The sequence below is a fragment of the Colias croceus genome, chromosome 24 (assembly GCF_905220415.1).
Source record: "Colias croceus chromosome 24, ilColCroc2.1".
NCBI lineage: Eukaryota > Metazoa > Arthropoda > Insecta > Lepidoptera > Pieridae > Colias > Colias croceus.
In genome coordinates, this window is record NC_059560.1 from 7708356 (window position 1) to 7729847 (window position 21492).

The 21492-nt window shown below is 32.6% G+C and overlaps 2 protein-coding genes and 1 long non-coding RNA gene across 3 annotated transcripts; 2 read left to right on the forward strand and 1 right to left on the reverse strand.

Annotated features, from left to right (window-relative positions):
* The first annotated feature begins 3240 nt into the window (after nt 1-3240).
* On the forward strand, nt 3241-12491 carry LOC123702966 (inositol phosphorylceramide glucuronosyltransferase 1-like). The gene is made up of 4 exons (XM_045650833.1): nt 3241-3333; nt 5574-5747; nt 6527-6689; nt 12361-12491. Exons 1-4 carry the CDS (start codon nt 3241-3243, stop codon nt 12438-12440), a joined length of 510 nt encoding a protein of 169 aa, XP_045506789.1. The 3' UTR covers nt 12441-12491.
* Nucleotides 12492-13470: 979 nt separating this feature from the next.
* LOC123702965 lies at nt 13471-21492 on the forward strand. The gene is made up of 5 exons (XM_045650832.1): nt 13471-13592; nt 15108-15192; nt 15889-15998; nt 17204-17381; nt 21315-21492. Exons 1-5 carry the CDS (start codon nt 13506-13508, stop codon nt 21368-21370), a joined length of 516 nt encoding a protein of 171 aa, XP_045506788.1. The 5' UTR covers nt 13471-13505; the 3' UTR covers nt 21371-21492.
* LOC123702971 lies at nt 18289-18969 on the reverse strand. The gene is made up of 2 exons (XR_006752943.1): nt 18733-18969; nt 18289-18569 (listed from the first exon to the last, which is right to left on the reverse strand). It is a non-coding gene; the product is annotated as an uncharacterized LOC123702971 (long non-coding RNA).

Sequence of the window (21492 nt, forward strand, 5' to 3'; positions counted from 1 at the left end):
GGACGTTATAGCAAATTTAAAATGTTTTCTTCAACTGATAGTAAATTACACAAAACCCATTTTAGTTATTCAATTTTATTAGATTAAGGTGGAACTTTCTGCACACTTGGAAATAAGACTAAATAGTTATTTCGTTTTTTCTTATTATCTACATAATCGAAACGTTCTATGACATTATATAGTAATCATATATTAAGTTGTACGCTCATTAGAATTAAATATAAAATATCTTGTATAAGGGCCTCTAATCTGGGGCCCCAAACATTTAATAGCAAGACAGATCCCATCTTCACTGAATCTAGATTCTAGGCTTTGATATAACCTGCAAGGAATCTATTTCTGTCGTATTGAAACTTGGAAAATATAAAATGCAACAATGTTCGCAATGACACAAAATAAGAAGATTATGTGGAAATATCTCTACATTGAAAGAGATATTTATAGGCTGTGAATAAGTATTTTATTTCTGAATGAAAATTTTCTTTTAAGAGGTATTTTATAGTAGAATAGCTATTAGCAGATACTAATAACGAAGACGTTTCTTGTTGTTTTGTTTTAAAATGTGTATTTGGCTGTTTTTGTGTTCTTGGTAAAAAAATATACCTATTGCAGACTTTGCAGATGATAAAAATTTTACACAACCTTCAATTTAAATTAAAATAAGGAGGACGACTGTATAACAAAACTGTACTGTACAACTAAATATAGAGAACTATACAATTCATTTTTATATTATAGGTATATTTTCTCAGTTGCATTGTTTTATTAATTAATAATTTAATTATCTTTGTTATTGCTATAAAATACTCTTAAAATATTAATTTAAACATCATTCCAATTTTATCTAACAAAACAAAAGTGTATTGAAATAAAACACGGTTCCGATTGAAACATTGGTAATATTATGTAATCCTTTGAAAATCAAATATGAGAGACAGCTTTATGTTCATTCGAGCAAAAACATGAATGAAATGAAAATGTTTTTATTCGTTTCTATTAGATATGGAAATAAAATCGTGTATGAATAAAATATAACGTTTACATACAAATTCAGTTTAATATAGTTTAAATTAAATGTATAAATAAATGTAAATACGCATTAAATAGCATAACAAGTAGATATATTACTCCGATTATGAGAAAATAGTAGTATCTATTCATTTATTATATTATAATTATTGTAGTGTGGATTAATACATAGTAGACTACTTTTTGTGTAGAAACGCGAATGAAGCCGCGGGTTCCAACTAATAAACTTTATAGTTCACTATGTACTTGTATCTGCTATAGTTTAAACTATATCGTGTTATTACATTATGGAAGCAAATATGACATCTATATGTTACAGTCCAAGTAATAAATGGGGACATTTTTCATAAATCCCGGAAATAGAGCACAACTCAACAGCGCGACCGTGGCTTGACTATGACGTATCAAATGTCAAACCTAACCATATTCATTACGCCGCTAATATTTATGTTCTAAATATGTTACCATTTTTCAGCATACCCGGCCATTATGTAAACTTACCTATTTATTGCTCTATCTCTACCATACAGTTGAATTACTGCAGTAAATATCGTAAATTTCCATTGGATTTATTTTACCTACACTAATAATATAAAGCTGAAGAGTTTGTTCGTTTGAACGCGGTAATCTCTGTAATATTGGATAAGTACTTGATTCCTGCTTTTGGCTATTAATGAATGAATTCTATAGTGTACACATCAAAATTAAAATATGCAAATCCAGAATTTGGCAAATAGCCCATATAATATATTATGTATCACTTCATTAAATTATCAACATGTAAATAAAATAATAAATAAATAAAATCTTTAATGAACATGTGATGTTTATATTCAGCTAGAATCAATTTTATAAGGAATCTTAATTTAAATACACAAAGAAACATCACGCTTACGTCAGTTTGTATCGATAGCAGATTCTATTCCTTTGCGTTTTGACGTTCGTCTCGGCTCTCTGTTACTGAAACGACTAACACAGTTTTTATTATGTAATAGTATTATTAAAATATTTACATATGTTTTGCAAGTGCCCTTTGTAATAAGACGTATGTTTGTCTCTCTTTACCATAACAATGTTTTGTTTTAATTAAATTGTGCTTTCTAAACTATGTAAATTACAAACTTGGAATTGAAGATGTAATTGTAATCTATAACTGAGTTCCATAAAGAGAAATTACCAATTTTGCTCACACATACAAGTTACTTTATTAAATAACTAGCTTACCGCCCGCGGCTTCGCCCGCTTTGTCTAAAACCTAATAAATTATATACTAAAACCTTCCTCTTGAATCTATCTATTAAAAAAACCGCATCAAAATCGGTTGCGTAGTTTTAAAGATTTAAGCATACAAAGGGACATGGACTGATGGACATAGGGACAGAGAAAGCGACTTTGTTTTATACTATGTAGTGATTACGCTTATGAAATAATTGTACGAAAATTAGTTTAGTAGCCAAAAAGTTTATATTCGATTTCAAGTTTATACCTACCTTCTATGTTATACAGACAGAGATACAGATATAAGTTTTATACTTCCAGAAGCATGTTTTTATAAAAGGCATTTTATGTAACACAAACCTCAGGTCCCTCTCAAATAACTTTTAATTATTTATACAAATTTTGTTTATAAACAAGCATTTTCAATATAAACATTCATTACATCGATTGTATTGAAAGCTGTTATTACACAAACATATCAATTTTAATTATTTTTAAAGTACCTTTGATGTATATTAAAATCGGAACTGCACATAAATTACAACCCAGTTCATTTTCAAACGTAATGAGAAGTACGGTTAGCAAATAAACACAACATTCATTTATAATTAATTTGAATAAATTACTCGACTCCTATCCTATTTGACGTTTCCAGTATCGTTTCAAATGCATAAGTGTTAAGCTATTACTGCTAAGTACCACGAATCGTGTATCAAATGAAAACATTGAAATGTCACACGAGTATACAAACTCACACACACACACACACATATAAGACACAGTAATTCGATTCGATTCGGGTGTAAACTACATCAAAAGATCCTCCTTACACCACCTTACACACGTAAAATCTGACTCTAAAAAAACTGCACGCAGATAACCTCCCTTGACCTCCACGTACTAAATTAAAAACAAATCCGTCAATCATATCTGTCACAACATCTACCATGTGTTGGAAATTAATAAATTAATAGTGAGTATAAAATCGTAAAAATGAAGTTCATGGACAGATTACCAACGGTAATCAGCTGTTGTTTCTGCTGTTTCTTGAGAGCTGGCACTGTTATGATTGCCTTGTTCTGTTTTGTAAGTTAATTTCGATTTATATAATACTAGCGGTCCACCCCGGCTTCACCCGTGGTACATATTTCGCAATAAAAGGTAGCCTATGTTCTTTCTCAGGGTCTAAAGATTGTCTGTGCCAAATTTCATCAAAATCGGTCCAGTAGTTTATGCGTGAAAACCATACATACATACATAATTACAAACCTTTCCTCTTTATAATATTATGTTTTACGTTACTTTTTTATGTTACTTTATATATGTTTCATGATATATCTTGCAAAAATAATAAGTCTACTATCTATTCGCGCTTTGTAAGAAACTTTACAAATAATATATTAAAACCTTACTCAAGAACCACTCTGTATATTAAAAAAAAGCCTCATGAAAATCTGTTGCGTAGTTTTAAATATTTAAGCGTACAGCGACTTTGTTTATACTATGCACTATGTAATGAAGTGATTAAATATGCTCTATAACAACTAGACCAATTTTGATGAAATTTCAAGTGTTGTACTTGCAGAACAACTTTTGCCGGGTCAGCTTGTAAATTGTAAAACTATTTTAAATACTCATATAGTCTATTTTGCTTTCACAATTACACAGTTAAATTCATTCTGTTGAATTTGGCTTTAATTAAAGATCAAAGGTCAAACGTGCGGCAGTTTTAAATCCCCAAGGAGTCGAAATGGGGGATGGAAATTTGTGTGGAAATTTTATTTTGTTTTTTCTTGTACTGTGCTATAAATAAAAATGTTATTTTTGTTTCGTAAACACAATAATTGGAACTGGAAAAATCCAGTTGATTGCTTTGAACAGTATCAGTGGTATTGTTTTTCAATTTTATACAAATCGTTTAGGTACGTAGTTTTTAATAATAATATAATAATATAAGCCTTTATTCAGACACAAAATATGATACATAATATAATTAAACACTTATTTTGACGACTCTGATGAGTCAATGACACCAACAACACGGTCTGTTTGCCCAATCCTGGCAAAGGCCTCCTCCATCTTCCTCCACTCTATTCTGTCAAGTGCTTTCCTTGACCATGTTTTTCCAGCTATAGCCTTAATTTCATCCTCCCATCTTCGAAACTGCTTACCTCGTTTCCTTTTCCTATTCCTTGGGTACCAATAGATGATATCTTTGCTCCACTTATTAATACCTCTTATTGTATGATCAGTCCATCTGCATTTTAGCCTTCTGATTTTAGTTGTTACATCTTCAATTTTAGTGCGTTTTCTGATAGTTCTGTTACTTATTCTTCATCCAGTTTTTAATAGGGTATAACTATTTCAGTTTTTAACGCCAGTTCGTAACTTCCTGATTGATGAATTCAGATTCAGCAATGCCTCATTCAATAAACCAACTTAAAACCCATAAAGTCTACCTACCTATCTTTGTGTAAAGATGCATATAGATCAAGCGAGCGAATGCTCATTCTAACCCCACTATGTCAAATTATTTTAGTGTAAAATGGCAGCATTCTTTCGTTGTTCTGTGCGTTCGAAAATATTCTATGCAATGTTTTAATACAGAACAACACTGAATACGAGTTTTCGTTTACTCTACAAGATCACGAAAGAATAATCTTGCTCTAGCTCTAAGTTCGTTTGCTCTACATGCAAAGTTTCAATTATTTTCAAGTCAATGTTAATAATACTCCACATTGATACAAGCTCGTCTTTACGTAGTATCTGTTCTAATACAATGTTAAATTTATGTTTTACGATAGGGTCTTCTACCAAATACTCTATTTATAGAAAAGATAGAAGTTGATACATTCAATAAATATTATTTGTGTTGATATATTTAACAATTATTATGATTGTATTTTATTTACGTCTTAAACTAACTTATCCTACGAATCTAAAAACCCACTTTATTACATGTATAATTCCGGGCAGATCTAAATTATACATATAATATTATCACTAGCGGTCCGCCCCGGCTTCGCCCGTGGTACATATTTACATTTTCTCTACATAAGAACCATCCTCGTACTTCAAGGAATATTATAAAAAAAAAATTAACAAAATTGGTTCAGCCGTTCTCGAGTTATGCGCTTACCAACACATTTTGCGATTCATTTTTATATGTATTATAGATTATTATTTTTTGTAAATCTGATTGTTATTGTAAAATTTAAATGTATGTGATATGATGTGATTTAAATATAATTTGACCTATTGTATTGCAAATATATATGAAAAAATGTATTGGTATAAATGATTCGAATTTGAAATTTGTGCTGCAGTTTGCGGGGCTGCTCTTTGCGCCCAACGTGAACCACACGCGCGGCTTCTGGGACATGAACTCCGTGCTGTCGTACTACAGCACCGCGACGGAGAGCGCAGTGCAGGTGCTGCTCGGCGCCGTCTCCGTGCTGCTCTGCTTCGTCAGCGTGCTGCTGGCGATCGGCGCTCTGTGTGTACGTGAACAATCCAACAACGACCTGATGTTGGTGTCGCTGTTGATGTTGCTTTTGACGACTTTCACTTATAGATAGCTGACGTTATAAGGAAAATCTACTTTTTATAATGACACTAGCTGCGCTCTGCGGTTTCACCCGCGTGGCTCAGCTCCTGTTAGTCTTAGCGTGATGATATATAGCCTATAGCATTCCTCGATAAATGGGCTATCTAACACTGAAAGAATTTGTCAAATCGAACCAGTAGTTCTTGAGATTAGCGCGTTCAAACAAACAAACAAACTCTTCAGCTTTATAATATTAGTATAGATTTGTATAGAATACTAGCGGTCCGCCCCGGCTTCGCCCGTGGTACATGTTTACATTTTCTCTACATAAGATCCATCCTCGTACTTCAAGAAATATAATAAAAAAATAATTATCGAAATCGGTTCAGCCATTCTCGAGTTATGCGCTTACCAACACATTTTGCGATTCATTTTTATATATAAGACTAGCGGTCCGCCCCGGCTTCGCCCGTGGTACATATTCACGTTTTCTTTACATAAGAACCATCCTCGTACTTCAAGGAATATAATAAAAAAAGAATTATCGAAATCGGTTCAGCCGTTCTCGAGTTATGGAATTACAACGAAAAGTGGCATTGATTTTTATATATTAGATTAGATTATATTATAAAAAAACATAAAGCTTTATATTATTAGTATAGATTTGTATAGATTAACATTATAAAAAAAACATTATGATTAAAAGGAAAAAAAGCCCAAAATTCCTTCTAGAACCTTCCAGCGCTCATCGAGATCTACCAGTGGGGTGTTCTCTTCTACGGCTGCACGGTATTCTTGCTGTTCGCCATCTTGGATGTCTTCTGTTTCTTCGTGCATAGCAACTGCGTGGTGGCGGGAGCCGTTCTGCTCGGCCTCATGGTTGTTATTGTTCTTTGTAAGTACACCTGGCGTTTTAAACTATATTAAAGGATATAAATTGATATTTGTATTCAAGTAGACTTTTTTTGCATTTGATTTTTGAATCGTCAAAGTGCAGACATGAATACATACATTGTTATGATTTTTAAAGAGCTATTCTCGGTTCTTCTATGTAGAAACTGCTGTCCGGTGGTGTATTATTATTTTTCTGTATTTAAAGATTCTAAACGAAGTCTAGTTGAATAAATACATGTTTGAGTTTGGAATGATTTAACACTCGTTCGGAAAGCAGTCTCTACAGAGAGCAAGAAACTCAGTAGTTGCTCTTTTCAAATTTAATTAATTTCACAAAATTTATCATTTGAAATGATGCCAGAAAACTGTCCAGTCCATTGTTGGACAGAATGCTATAACTTGGCTGGTTTGAAGAATGCTTTTCCGCTGATGGGACAAATTGCATTACAAACCTTTCCTTATTGATGAAAAATATTTGGCAAACGCAAGTCTTTATTTATTTATTTATTTATTTATTTATTTATTTATTCAGGGCCACTTACAAAACATACACCAATAAAATAACAGATATACAAGTTACAAATATATATAGCTAAGTGTTGTTTTACTTAAAAGTTGCCACGGCTTGTTAACGGACAAAAATAAAAGAAAAATATACAATTTATTCAAATGACTAAATGACTATTTTGATAATTAACAAAATAAATCTTAGTTAAAAAAAAATACATATTTAATTTTAATACAACTGCAGACTACATTAAAAATAAAATTCATTAAAATATAAACATTTAAATTCATAAAAATCAGTAGGGAATATAAAATATAACTTAATCCACATTTAAAAAATTAATATCACAGCAAAATAAATAGGCACATTTAATACAATAAGCAGGTAGGTAATTAATTATAATCTGACTAATATGTACATTAATCCATTAGTCTAAACAATAAAACGTAAATTTCAACTACAATTAAAACCAATTATTAACAGTTATTAACAGTGTAAATAATGTATAATATGAGAATGTAAATAGAGTAAACCAATAAAAATAAAATCAATAGTAAACACAAGGCAAACACACAAAACTTAACCGAGACCAATGATGTTAATCATGAAACAAATGAAGCAACAACATTATTTTTGAATTTTGGAAGACTGTCTGAGAATATGTCTATGTCTATTGCACGATCTTTTGACAACTTGTTATATTGTTTTAAGAGCCTATTCATTGTGGCATTCTGACCCAGGTTGGTTTTAGATATTTTGGTCGAAAAAGGGGCGTATTTATCTACACGGGGCATCCTCGAAGGTGCGTTAATATTTATTCTCTCAATAAGAAACGGGCAGTCCAACAAACCATTAACTAATTTGTACAAAAAGCTCATGTCCAATAACTGTCTCCTGTCCGATAAACGATGGAGATTAAAGTGTTTTAATTGATTTTCATACGTCGTTAACAATTTTACTTTATTGCATTGATACGTTAGGTGCCACAGGAAACGTTTTTGGATTTTCTCTAGACGCTTAATATGTACCTCATAATGCGGTGACCAGACTTGAGAGCAATATTCAAGACCGGGTCGAACTAGAGCCGAAAAAAGTTTGATCTTAGTTTGTGGTTTCCTGAATTCTTTTGTGTTTCTGATTACAAAGCCTAGCATTTGAAAGGCTTTATTTGCAACAGTGTCGATATGGGTGTTAAATTTAATTTTATTATCAAAAACAACTCCGAGATCTTTAATAGTGGTTACCTCTTCCAATATCTTATTATTTATAGTGTATGTCTGTGTGTTACTGAGTGTACTTCGCGAAAAACGTATATACTTGCACTTATCTATGTTCAGAGCTAAACCGTTTGTCAAACACCAGTCCACCAAGCGATTTAAGTCAGCTTGTAAATAAAGAGCATCGTCTTTATTATTTATTTGTTTTGCGAGTTTGAGGTCATCAGCGTATAGAAAACATTTACTGTATTTAAAAAGTGGTACGACATCGTTTATAAAAATATTAAACAGGATTGGTCCCAAAACCGATCCCTGGGGAACGCCTGATAGGTTTGGAAAAGGTTGAGACGAATATCCGGCAACAACCACCCTCGAAATCCGACCGTTTAAGTATGAGGAAAACCAATTCAGCAAGTTTCCTGTGATACCAAAAGAAGAAAGTTTGTGAATTAGAGCCTTGTGGTCCACGGTATCAAAAGCTTTGCTTATATCAGTATATATGGTGTCAACAGGGATATTAGCGTCTACTGAATCCGTCAAAAAAGTCGCAAACGAGGTGAGGTTCGTTGTCGTGGATCGAGCTTTGTGGAAACCAAACTGTTGGTGTGAAATCAATTGTTTTATGTGCCACGTTATTTTTGGTCTTATCAAAATCTCGAACAATTTGCCAAAGACAGGTAGTATAGAAACTGGCCTATAGTCCGTCACAGATGTTGAGTTACCACATTTGGGAATGGGAACAACCCTAGACTCTTTCCATGCACTAGGAAAGATACCAGAAGCTATTGACTTATTGAATATCATTGAGAGGGGTAAGGAAAGGGCGACATGACATTCAACCGCAAATAAAGAAGGTAAACCATCGGACCCGGCTCCTTTATTACGGTCTAACTTTTTTAGGCCAATACGTACGTCACTTTCCGAAAAAGACAATTCAGCTAGAATATTGACTAATGAAGAACATTGTAAATTGGAATCATGATAGTGTAATGAAGTGGTAGAAGGCGATTTATAGACAGATGCGAAAAAGGATGCAAAGAGATTGGAGATGTCAGAACCATTAGAGGCCTGCCTGTCACCTAGATACATTGAAGAAGGATAGGTACTTTTATTTTGGCGCTTGTTTTTCATATGTGTCCAAAATAATTTTGGATTTTTTGATAAGGAATCCTCAATGTGCTTTATATAGTTCTTATAACAAGATTCGATTAATGATGCACAACGCTTTTTCAGTAGCAAAAAAGAAAGCTCATCCAAAGGGTTTCTGTACTTAATAAATCTTTTTCGTATTTTATATTTTTCATTAAGCAATTTTATAAGTTCTCTGCTGTACCAACAGGGATATTTTTTATGTTTGGTCTTACTTAAAGGTACATGTTTCACGATGACACTTCTTATTATTTTATAAAAAATATTTACCATATCGTTTACGTTCGTTAGATTTGCAAATTCATTAATCCAAGATATAGAGTTGAGTTCGCACATAATTTTATCAAAATCTGCTTTGTGGAAGTTATATTTATCACCAGGAGTTTGGGATGGAAGACTTGGACTACTGTAACAAGACAAAACAAACTCCAGGGGCGGATGGTATTGGTCAATATTGCTGCTAAGCACATACTTGCTTTCCTGCATATACTCAACGGTCTCTGTCGATAGAATTAAGTCCAGAATTTTACCTTGGTGATTCAATACTGTATTATATTGTTTTAAATTATTTAAAGCTGCAAAATCGATTAATGTCTGCCCGAGTGGACCAGGTAGAGAACAATGATGAGATGTGATATTTTTATCATTAGGCCATAGTACCGAACTTAGATTAAAATCACCAATTATTAAAATACTGTCGCGAGATTCTAAAATACGATTAGTGTTGTCAATAAAATGCTCAAGGATATGTTTTTGAACGGGGGGAGGTATATACACAGCACATATGCATAACTTATTTAAACAGTCTCGATTTCTATACAAATCAAGTTCAACCCATAGATCTTCGCAACCGCTCTCAAGCTGAGTTAATCTACGAGACTGGAAGCGCTTAGATATGGCAATCAGAACGCCACCACCTGATTTATTTTTGTGATATAAACTAGTTTCTCGGTCACGTCTATATGCCACATAGCGATCGTCAAATAATTCCGAGTCAAGTATTGTGTGGTTTAGCCAAGTTTCACATAGTACAATAACATCATAATCACAGCATAAAACGTTTCTATACAAATCTAATGTTTTAGTGCGCAAGCCTCTAACGTTTTGAAAGTATACATTTAGGGACGAGAATTTAAACAGAATAAACAGTCATAAACAAATGATTAATTTAAAAAAGAATAAATAACCAGTTACAATACATACAATTACTGATTACACAGACTATCTAGAGTTCCTGCGCTACGAACATGGATATATTCTGACGTATCGGTTTTACGCATATATATGCGGCCGCTGCGCACCCATACGTGTTTATAATTCAATTCCCTGGCTTTGAGGCGAGCTGCAGCATGAAGAGCCTTGTTCTCGGGGGATAAATTTTCGGTGACGTATATAGCCGACTTTTTATTTTCACCAAGACCCAAAAGACTGGAGTTCAATTTATTGTCAGGGTTTTGCTTGTTGTATTTTACGGTGGCTGCTAGAAATGTATCACGAAGACGGGGACTGCTCAGCCGAACCAGAATAGCACGGGGCCTCAAGCTTTTAGGGTCTTTCTTAGCGATTCTACTACAGTAAGATATGTCTGTATCGTTTATGGGGCATGCCACTACTTTGCTTAGTTGTTTTACTACTGTAACCAGGTTTTCGGACTTATGCTCGGGTACACATTGAACTTCTAAATTTGACGATCGCATGAGTTGGTCCAGCTGGATGCATCGCGCGGAGATGGTTGAGAGCTCGCTTTTTAATGATTCATTTTCTTTCTTTATACGTTCGATATCAATTTTGTATGACTTTATTTCGGCATTTAAATTTTCGAAGTGACTATTCATAAAAGAAATCGATTCGTGAAAATTTCGAATATCATCTTTCATTTCGCATAACTGGTTATTTATATCACTCTTAAAGTCCGCAATGCAATTAGTGACAGACATACGTAGCTCTTCTTTTATAATACTACGCAAGTCCGAGCGCGATATACAAGACGATCCGCAAGTATTCGCATCCTTATTCGCGCGTTGCTCAGCAGTACCACGCTTAGCAACGTTGATGTTAGAACGCGAGCCGACGGCCGGATTTGGCTGTCCGAACATTGCATTATTAAAAAAATGTAGTAGGTAGTGTAGAATTATTGATAAGTGATTTTATAAAAATCACTTATAATTTGTTTTGCACGTACAGTACAGTCAGTATGCCGCAAAGTGTGTAAGCACAGTCACGCGGTGAGGTCATGCGCACAAGCGGAGCGGTGAGTCATAAGCGGAGCGACTCAGCGAGTGATCGGCTTAGCAACGCGTTTAAATTATAACTTTTAACTGCACTTAGCTGATATTACTTTATTTATACTGCACTGATTTTAAGAATTGTTGTAGCACTTTAACGATTGTGATAAGTGATAACTGAGACTATGTGGGATAATTATAAACTTGCGAGTAAAAAGTAAGTTACATGAAAAAAGACTACGCGACGTGTGGACCGTAAGGCGCGACGGCGTTAACGGTTATGTCTTACATATAATACTTAGGTTGTCTTAATTAATTTTATCTAAAAACTAGCTGTGCCTCGCGGTTTTACCCGCAGTGCTCTGCTCCTGTTGGTCTTAGTGTGAATATATATAGTCTATATACTTCCTCGATTGTTGGGTTATCTAACACCGAAAGAAATTAAATTGGACAAGTAGTTCCTGCGATTAGCGCGTTAAAACAAACAAACTCTTCAGCTTTATAATATTAGTATAGATATGCATATATTACACAACCAGATCAACTCAATAATATAAGTAAATAATGTTTCAGTGACAATGTACTTCATGATCGTGGTGAACAGCCTCCGGATGTCGATGAAGTATCTCAATACTGAGGAATTTGTCTTGTGATTGTGTGCTGTAAATATTTTAGTAAATTTATTTTGAATTTTAATGCTTTTATTGTAGAGTTGTTATTCCCAATTTAACATAGTATGATGTTTGATAAAAAGTAGTGTAATTTTTTGGAATAAAAAAATTATCATTATAGGTTAATCACTATATTGTAGTATATAAAACAAAGTCGCATCTGTGTCCCTATGTCCCTTTGTAAGCTTGAATCTTCAAAATTACGAAACGGATTTTGATGCGGTTTTTTTACATAAATAGATATATTCAAAAGGAAGGTTTTGGTATATAATTTATTAGGTTTTAGACAAAGCAGGCGAAGCCGCGGGCGGTAAGCTAGTAAGATAATATAAGGAAAATAAAAATACAAACTTACTTTGAAAATTTAATTGGAGCTTCAATATTGCTAGTACTTAATAGTAAATAAAAACAGGAAAAATATCTTAAAAGTTTTGCGTTCCCATAAGAATATTTACTTATATTTTCCCTTTAAAGTCTATCGAAACGGAACAAAAGATGCTTGTTGTGTGAATGTTATGCTAAGCTCACCGAAGTCGGTAATTATGTTACTGTGTTTAACAAACTTGAATGTTTATTTTGTATTCCATAATAAATATTTTAAATGCGAAACTATCTGTCTGTCTGTCTATACTTCACGCCTCGACGCCTTCACGCCTTCAGTGAACCGATTTGAATGAAATTTTGTACAAAGATAGTTTGAGACCTGAGAAAGTGTATATTGCGTAAAATTTAATTTTTGACTCTTCACTGGTCATTATAATGATACTTGGTATACCAAAACTGAATTAATAGTTCATCTAGTTTCAACTAAGTTAATTAAAAATTCGTTATTGTCTCAAACAAAGTCTACTTTACTATCTCGTGTAATCTAATGCCTATTCAGATTTCAAAGGAGAGGAAGTTGACGTTATCATTGTCACAGAACTTTTCCATTTATTATCTGTGACCTCAAGACGTCAAAGTGACAAGGGCACTGCCAACTGCCAAGTTCCAAAATGTAGCCGTTTTATTATTTTGGATTATTTAAGTGAAACAGAAATCGTGATCATGTGTGAGATATTTCCCGAGGTGGATAGTTGTTGCATGGTGGTCTCGTTGCGAGTTGGGATGCTGTTCATATCTGTACTGTGTATTGTATGTCTCCAATGATTGTTTACCTGTACTTATATAAGAGTTTGTTTGTACGCGCAAATCTCAGGAACTACTTGACCGATTTCAAAAATGTTTTCCCCGTTGCATATGTTCGTGATCGTTAACACGTATAAATCGCTATCTCTACACCACATAGTAGGTATAAAACAAGTTTCGTTGTCTGTTTGTTCCTATGTATGCTTAAAACTACGCAAAAGATTTTGATGCGGTTTTTAAAAGATAGAGTTCCTTAGGAAGGTTTTAGTATATTATTTATTAAATTGTTAAGTATATTATATATACGTGTTATGTGTATATGTAAATGTAGATAATAAAATGCCTAAATTATTGGAATCAAATCCTATAATAACCATCATATTTAACGATAAATGTACCAAATTACCCTCAGAACAGCCACACAAAGTTTCACACGTATAATAATAGAGATGATTATTGTCCCGTCTAGTTATTTTATGATTACTGAGTCTTCGAAACTTTATGAATTCCTAACGTAGAGTCTGTGGGTAATTAAGAGTCATTATGTGTTTTTATATGAAAGTTCATCAAATTAGACATATTTAGCGTGATTAAGTTATAACATGAAAAAGCAGCAAGAAAAATTTCGTTAAATATTGTCTTATTCAGTTTGTCCAATAAAAATAATTTTAAATCGATGTAATTATTAAGGCCGTGTACGCGGTCCGTGCGCTGTTTGGCTCAAATATGTGATTTTTCAAACCAGATTGTCCATCAACCACTTATCTTACAAACATATGAATTACTAATAATTTTAGGAAATTTTATTGTCTATATAGTTAGTTAAGAGTTTTTTTCAATTAATACAGTATTTGTGAATACCATCAAGATAACTGAGCCGATGATTACTTGATTTCGCTTTTAGTGTCAATTTCGAAGCTAAAAATATCTGAAATCGCTGACAGATCTAACACACAATTTTTTTTAACTAACTGCAAAAATCCTTATTAAAATAGTTAGTTAAAAGATTTTTTTATTTTGGACTCCTAACTTACGAAATTAAAATCCGAACAATGTGAATTTTTTTAGAAATTATAGTCGACAAAATGATTATTTTCACCAAGATATTTGACTTAGTTTAATATAATTTTTACATATTGCAATAAAAGAACGTCTTACTTATAAGATAAAATTTAAAAAATCAACTAAGGTACCTCTATTATTTTTCTACAATTTTTTTTAAAGTACTATAAAACACTGCGCGCGACCCGATTAAAATCAGTCGGCAGCGAGCCTTTCCAGAGAGAGGACATGTTGCTCGGCGCTCTCCTGTGGACTTATGCTGTTCATAGTAAAAGGATAGCGCAAGCCGCGATCTATCGTAATAGATCGCGGAGATTTTGACTTGCGTTAAATTGAATAAGCCCTCTTAATGTACGTATAATAACATATTAAAAGACATTCCTAAAAAAAAATCACATATATTTTAGTCTTATAAAACATTGATGGATTCGAACCCGCTATATTCAAGTAATTTTACAGATGACAGGCGTGATAACGCTCACTGTGATGGAGCAGTCTTCAAACATTAATGCTAATAAAGTACAAAACGTCTCACATATTCAGAGTAAGTAATATCCGCTTAATAATATTATTTAATAATAATAATTTAATTAGCTTCTTTTAGAGGCCATCAAAACGTTTGTAAAAAAGACCTTTATCGATTCTTCAAACATAAAATATGTCGTGATTAAAAAAAACTATTTTTAGAATTTCATTTATTTAATAAAATGGATCGTTTGAACGCTATTAGTAAATAATTGTTGTAGTTGTAATAATTCTCTATCTTTCATATTATCTTTACTGGTTTCGAAGCTGATAGATTTTTTTGTTTGAACGCGCTAAACTTTCAAAGGAGGGAATAAAAATTACCTTATTGCATAACCATAATATTATGTACTGTATACCTACTAAGAGCTATTTTTCTCGAAGTAATGAGGGTGAAACTGTGGGGCAAGGCTAGTAACTAAAAAAAAAGACGTGTGGCACTCGGGGACTGCCGCGGTAAAGCTATTGCATAGCATGCCTTCAAGCCACACCTCCGGGCCCGTCGGAGTGGGGAGCGTGAGGTTTTTTCGTTACGGAATTTCTCAATTCGGTCCCCGCACTCAAGGCCCGCGATAGAAGCTATGCAATAGCTTAATAAAATAAAAAAACTGATCCCTATTTCCTGATATGTACTATGAAATAACCAAAAAGACGTATTCTGTGTCTCACAATAAAGACACAGTTATAAAAAACAGAGAACTAATATTCATTACAGAACCAGAACAGGCGGTATCACAAATCGGGCTGGTCATTCCGAGCGGCATTTCCACGATGGCCACTGTCTTCATTATAACCGGGCTCATATTGTTGTTCGCTACGTTAATAGTAAGATAAATTGTTTTCATTTGTAGCTAAATAAAGAAAATAAAGCTTTCCGCTCGTGCAGGTATTGTTTAGTGCTCGTTTGTATGAAATTTATTGGAGCAGATATGTATGTCTAACTAAGAAAAATCAGGTGAGTTAAATTTTAAATAATCTGTGTCGCTAGCGCTAAATAATATGAACTTTAACTTAAATATTAATCTTCTACGGAATTTAAAACTTTTGAACGTAAATATGTATCTAAGTGTATGATTTTTTTCAATAGCGGTTTCAGTCTTTTTTATGTTTATCTAGAACAATATAAAAAATCAAATCTACATAGAGTCGATAAACTTGAACAAATTTTGATTCGATTTCGAGGTGTTTTGTTTCACTATAAGAATCAAAAATAAAGCTTCACTTTTTATTGTGTACGAGTCATATAAAAAACAAAAAAAGTGTGTTACTATTCTAAATAGTGTCCAGAACTGTGCCAAATTTCAACCTAATCAAATTTCCATCGTTGAAAATTGACTCATGAATGTTTAATTAAACATTCGAAACTAACTGCACTGCGATTTTTCATCACAATAAAGTGTGTTTTAGCCATTTTAAAGCTTTATCAACGTAGAACCGCTTGAAATTATTGGAGTCACGTATTTATCGGCTGGAGATCACTGGCAGAATTCAGACTGCTTTTACTTTGCTATTAATGATTTTCCTGAACTATTTTCTCTAAATACTTTAGATTGTTCTATTTATCGCAATATAGACTAGCTTACCTATAAAAAGTAAATGAGTAGGAGAAAATTTAGAATTTAAAAGCTTCGAAGCCGTTTCTAATCAAGTCACTTTATGCACCGATCCTCGTTATGGACATGTTTTTCACGTTTATTCGACTACCTCACAGAAGAATGTACTACTTATCAATGTTTAGATTATTCACCATAATTGAGTCTAAATCTTCCACTTCCTTCTAACATTCGTTCGTGCAATTTAATAGCTTGAGAATCTTTATGAACCTAAAGGTGTTGAACCACGTTTAAAGGAACTATTTTATGAGACCTATCAATATATATAACTACATATCTAATATAGCATCATATTAAGTACCTATTTTATAAGACCTACAATTAATTATACTTTAATTGATTTCCCATACAGTAGGTATTACTAAAATTACTAAAATGTAACTAAATTATTAATTACTAAAATGACATAAAACACAGGACGACGAAGGTCTAGTGCAAGTGTTCGTCTGGTTGACCTTCCTCGCCATAGTGTTGGGTTTCGTCATGGTGTTCCTGATCGCCTGTGAGTGTCTGCTCAAGCCCGTCTGCTTCCTTGCTGGGATGGACTGGCTCTCTGGGTCTATACTGCTCGTTCTGATTGTGGCTTATTTGTTCTGTAAGTTGATTATTGTCGTAGTAAAAAATTGTAGTAGAAAACGGTTGTGTCTGTGTGTTTCTAAATGAGTGACCATAGAGAGTGACGGTTTTAAAACTTTTAACGAATTCTGTGTTATAAAATATATAGTACGATATGTAAGTAGGTATATCATGTAAATGTCTTAGCTGTACTGACGCAGTAAGATAAAAGGAAAATAAAGTGGCTATATATTGTCGTAACAAGTTATGTATATTTTGTCATGTAGAATTTTATGGTTGACCAAGTATGGCGTATCTATTAACCCTAGAAAGATAGTCTGCGTCAAAATGACTCCTACGTTTTCGAAATATAGCTTTATCTTTTTAAATGTCGCGAATCCATAACTGTGCTTATAGGACATTTCATAAGTCACTAAGAGCTACCCTATGGTATACGTCTCAATAAAGTTAGAGTAACCAATTTTGAAATATAACGACTACGTGAGTCAAAATTACGCATGATTATCTTTACCGTGACTTTTAAGATTTTGACTTCTATGGTAGTTTGAATATTTTTTAGCTTATTTTTACTGTATATTGTGACTTATGTTAAAAATTTATTTTTATACATATTGAAGCAAATATAGAAAACAATTGGGGATAGAAAATTGGAAGAATATTGTATACTAGCCGCTCTTATGCAAAGCGATGAGGGTCCCTGTGAAGAAACCGATAGGGAAGTAGGAGGACCACGAAATTGAAAATGACGAGCAAAGTGACACAGAAGAAGCTTTTCCCGATGAGGTACAAAGCAAATATGATATATTACATTCAAGCAAAAGGCGAAGTAGATGCATTAGACCGAATGTGTTCCCTGATGTTCAATAGTAGTAAGACAATGAGATGGCCAATGGCTTTATTTTATGGAATCAATCAAATTGCTTGGATATTGCATATTAAATTTATAGCCACAATGTTAACATCAAAGCACAAAAACATCCGAGTCAAAAAAACATGAAATATAGAAGCATGGAACCGTCTTCTTTGTTTATGCGTGGGTGTTTAGAATCACCAGCTTTGATAAGATATTTGCGTGATAATATCTCCAAGTTGTTGCCAAATGAAGTATCTGGTACATCGTAAGAAAGTACTGAGGAGGCCTTCCGTAAAAAAAACGTATTTACTATACGATTTGTCCTTCTGAAATATGACGAAAGGCAAATTCCTCCTGCAAAAAATGTAACATTGTTATATTATGTCGTGAGCATACGTTGATATGTGCTAAACTTGTTTCTCACTATTTTTTATATAAGTATATGTACAACATATATATAAGATATAAAAAAGTCTGATAATTGTAGCCAAAAATAAGTTTTTATTAGAAATAATACGTGTTACAAGAATTGTAGATTTAAAGCAGACGTTTAATGTTTTCGTTTTTTTATATGTATAAAAATAATTAAAAATAAATTATTTGTAATATTAATTATTCTAACATAACTGTAAATATATAATAACTTACAATTTATAGAAAAAAAACAATATACCGCGACTTAGAGCTAACTAAAAAACATGCGTAAATTTGACGCATGACTATCTTTCCCGTATTACTCAATATGATTATCTTTCTAGGGTTAACGAGATACGGCTAAAAAATATTTTGAAGTCCTAATCTATTATGGTTACAGATAATCTAGCAAAATATGTAGCGATTATTTTTGTTCCACCACTTTTATTTTAGAAGTTTATAATATATTAGAAGCTTGTATAATCCATAGGTTGGTCACTCAGTCGCCCGAGGCGTTAGGCTCCAACCGTTTAGCCTCTTACACGGAATTATTTATACACCACCGCTACGCGTCTGAGCAATATAATAAAAAACATATCTTATTACAATCCTTACAACTTACTGTCTAAATTATAAATGTTATGAGACTTGGAAAAAATAGGCGTAAGAAAAACAGCTCACAAATAATGACATCATTTTTTTGCCTTATTCCGGAATATGATGAAAAGTTCAAATGTAGTCAAATATAAGTAAAGGTAATACTTAATAATATAAACCTGAAGAGTTCGTTTGAACGCGCTTATCTCAGGAACTAACGTATCTATTACTCTTTCATCGTTGTATGTTTACGAGATTCCTAAAAGTGCTACGGTCTACTCTTTTTTATAACATTATAAATGTGAAAGTTTGTGAGGATAGGTACATACGTACGTTTGTTACTTTTTCCTGAAAAATCTACTGGACGGATTTGGGTGTAACTTTACAGTAAAGTAGGTTTTATATTAAAATATTGATTATATGATATCTCATGTTAGTGTTTCTATAGCTAGAAATAATTGGGTTCGTTCTCGGGTACAGGTAGTATTCACTATATTGAAGTATTTCCTACTATTTATACACTCAGACCGAAAGCCATTACTCACAACTTGTCAATACTCCACAATAACTGACGTGATGTTATTTACACTGTGTTAGTTGATGAAACAACTGCGACGGGAAATCGAATTAAACTTTCCTTTTAAAGTAATTAGTGTTGAATTAAGTTCTTTAAAATACATGGAATGTATATTATAGTCTGTGCTAGCTCTATATCTCAATTATGAAATAGTAAAAACCGATTTTAAACTATCGTATTTTAATAGATTATAATTTATAACCAAGAATATATTTTGTACAAATAATATCTTTAATTTCCAAATAATATCATTAGATGTATAATGTAGGTATTAGTATCTAATGTAAAGTCTATTTCAAATATTAAGTAGAGTTAATTAATATTTTGAATTATATTTTTTAAAGTGAAACTTTTATTTCTGCAGTAGGTACACATACAAATTACCTCCAAAAAGCATTTAATAAATTACACAACTTTACAAAATAAACATTAAAAAGCTATCAAATGCAGATAGAACTGAACGAAACATACACACAACTTATCCTGATGTATATTTGCACTTATCCCAAAATTAAAGCCCAGTAAATCAACCTCTCAAATCAACTTTTGTACGTGCTATGAATTTTAGTTTGGAACTAGAGCCGTAGGATAAATAAAAGTACTATCTAGCGGTTTAATATCTCATTTATAAATGCCGAATTTACATATTACGGAATGTTCAGTAATCTACAACTTTTACGTTGATTTAAACTTATGGATATGTTCTGTTTAGCTTATCTGTCAGTTAAGATGATATTGTATGAATAGATTTAATATAATCTAACCGTAAAACCTGTCCTTTTTATAGTAAATTGTATTATCAGCAAAACACAAGGAATTTGGAAGTAAATCTTAAACTTAGGCGGAAGAGTATAGCCGAACTATTTTATGATATTTTTTTTGTTTTTCTCGTTACACTGAGCAGCTAAATATTCAAAGATATACAATATTAGAAAAGTTAAAAATAAGAAATAAAGAACATTGTTAAACAATTACAAGTACAACTAATGCTTTATAAATTATAAAACAAAAATACTGAAATATTCTAGAACAAAAACCTATTTCAGTCCCTAAATAATCCGGGTAACCCACCAACACTTGATGTTTTAATCATTCAGAAGCGGGAATGTTCCCTTAAAATGCTCGCTTTAAAGAATAAAGAAGCATATTGCGTCACTCACAAATGTATTGTAGATTTGCTTTTACCAGGATGCCTGGCAGAGATTGCCGTTAGGCAGATAAGGCCGCCGTTTGTGCAAAATTTCATAATTTTAAATTACTTTGTATAAATTTACTTCGTCGTTTTTTGTACAAGTATCCCACTAATATTATAACAAATGCGAAAGTTTGTGTGGATGCATTAATGTAGTACTCTTTCACAAAAAAAACAACTGCACAGATTTGGATAAAACTTTACAGTCATATAGTTTCTACATAGTATAAATGAAACCGCACAGACGAACCCGCAGTATAAAGTATAATAAATGAATATTTTAACACAGCTTAATATAAATAAATATATATTATTTCAGTATGGGTGTACTTCATCAGCGTCGCAAACAGCTACGTTATCAGTACGTCGGGTTGATTCAATATTCGGGCTCGCTCGACCGAAAGTGATTGGATTATCGCGGACCTAATTGTGTAAACATTGTGCCATATGCTGATGGAGGACGAATTTTATTGTATTAAAGTTTACCTTGAATTTGG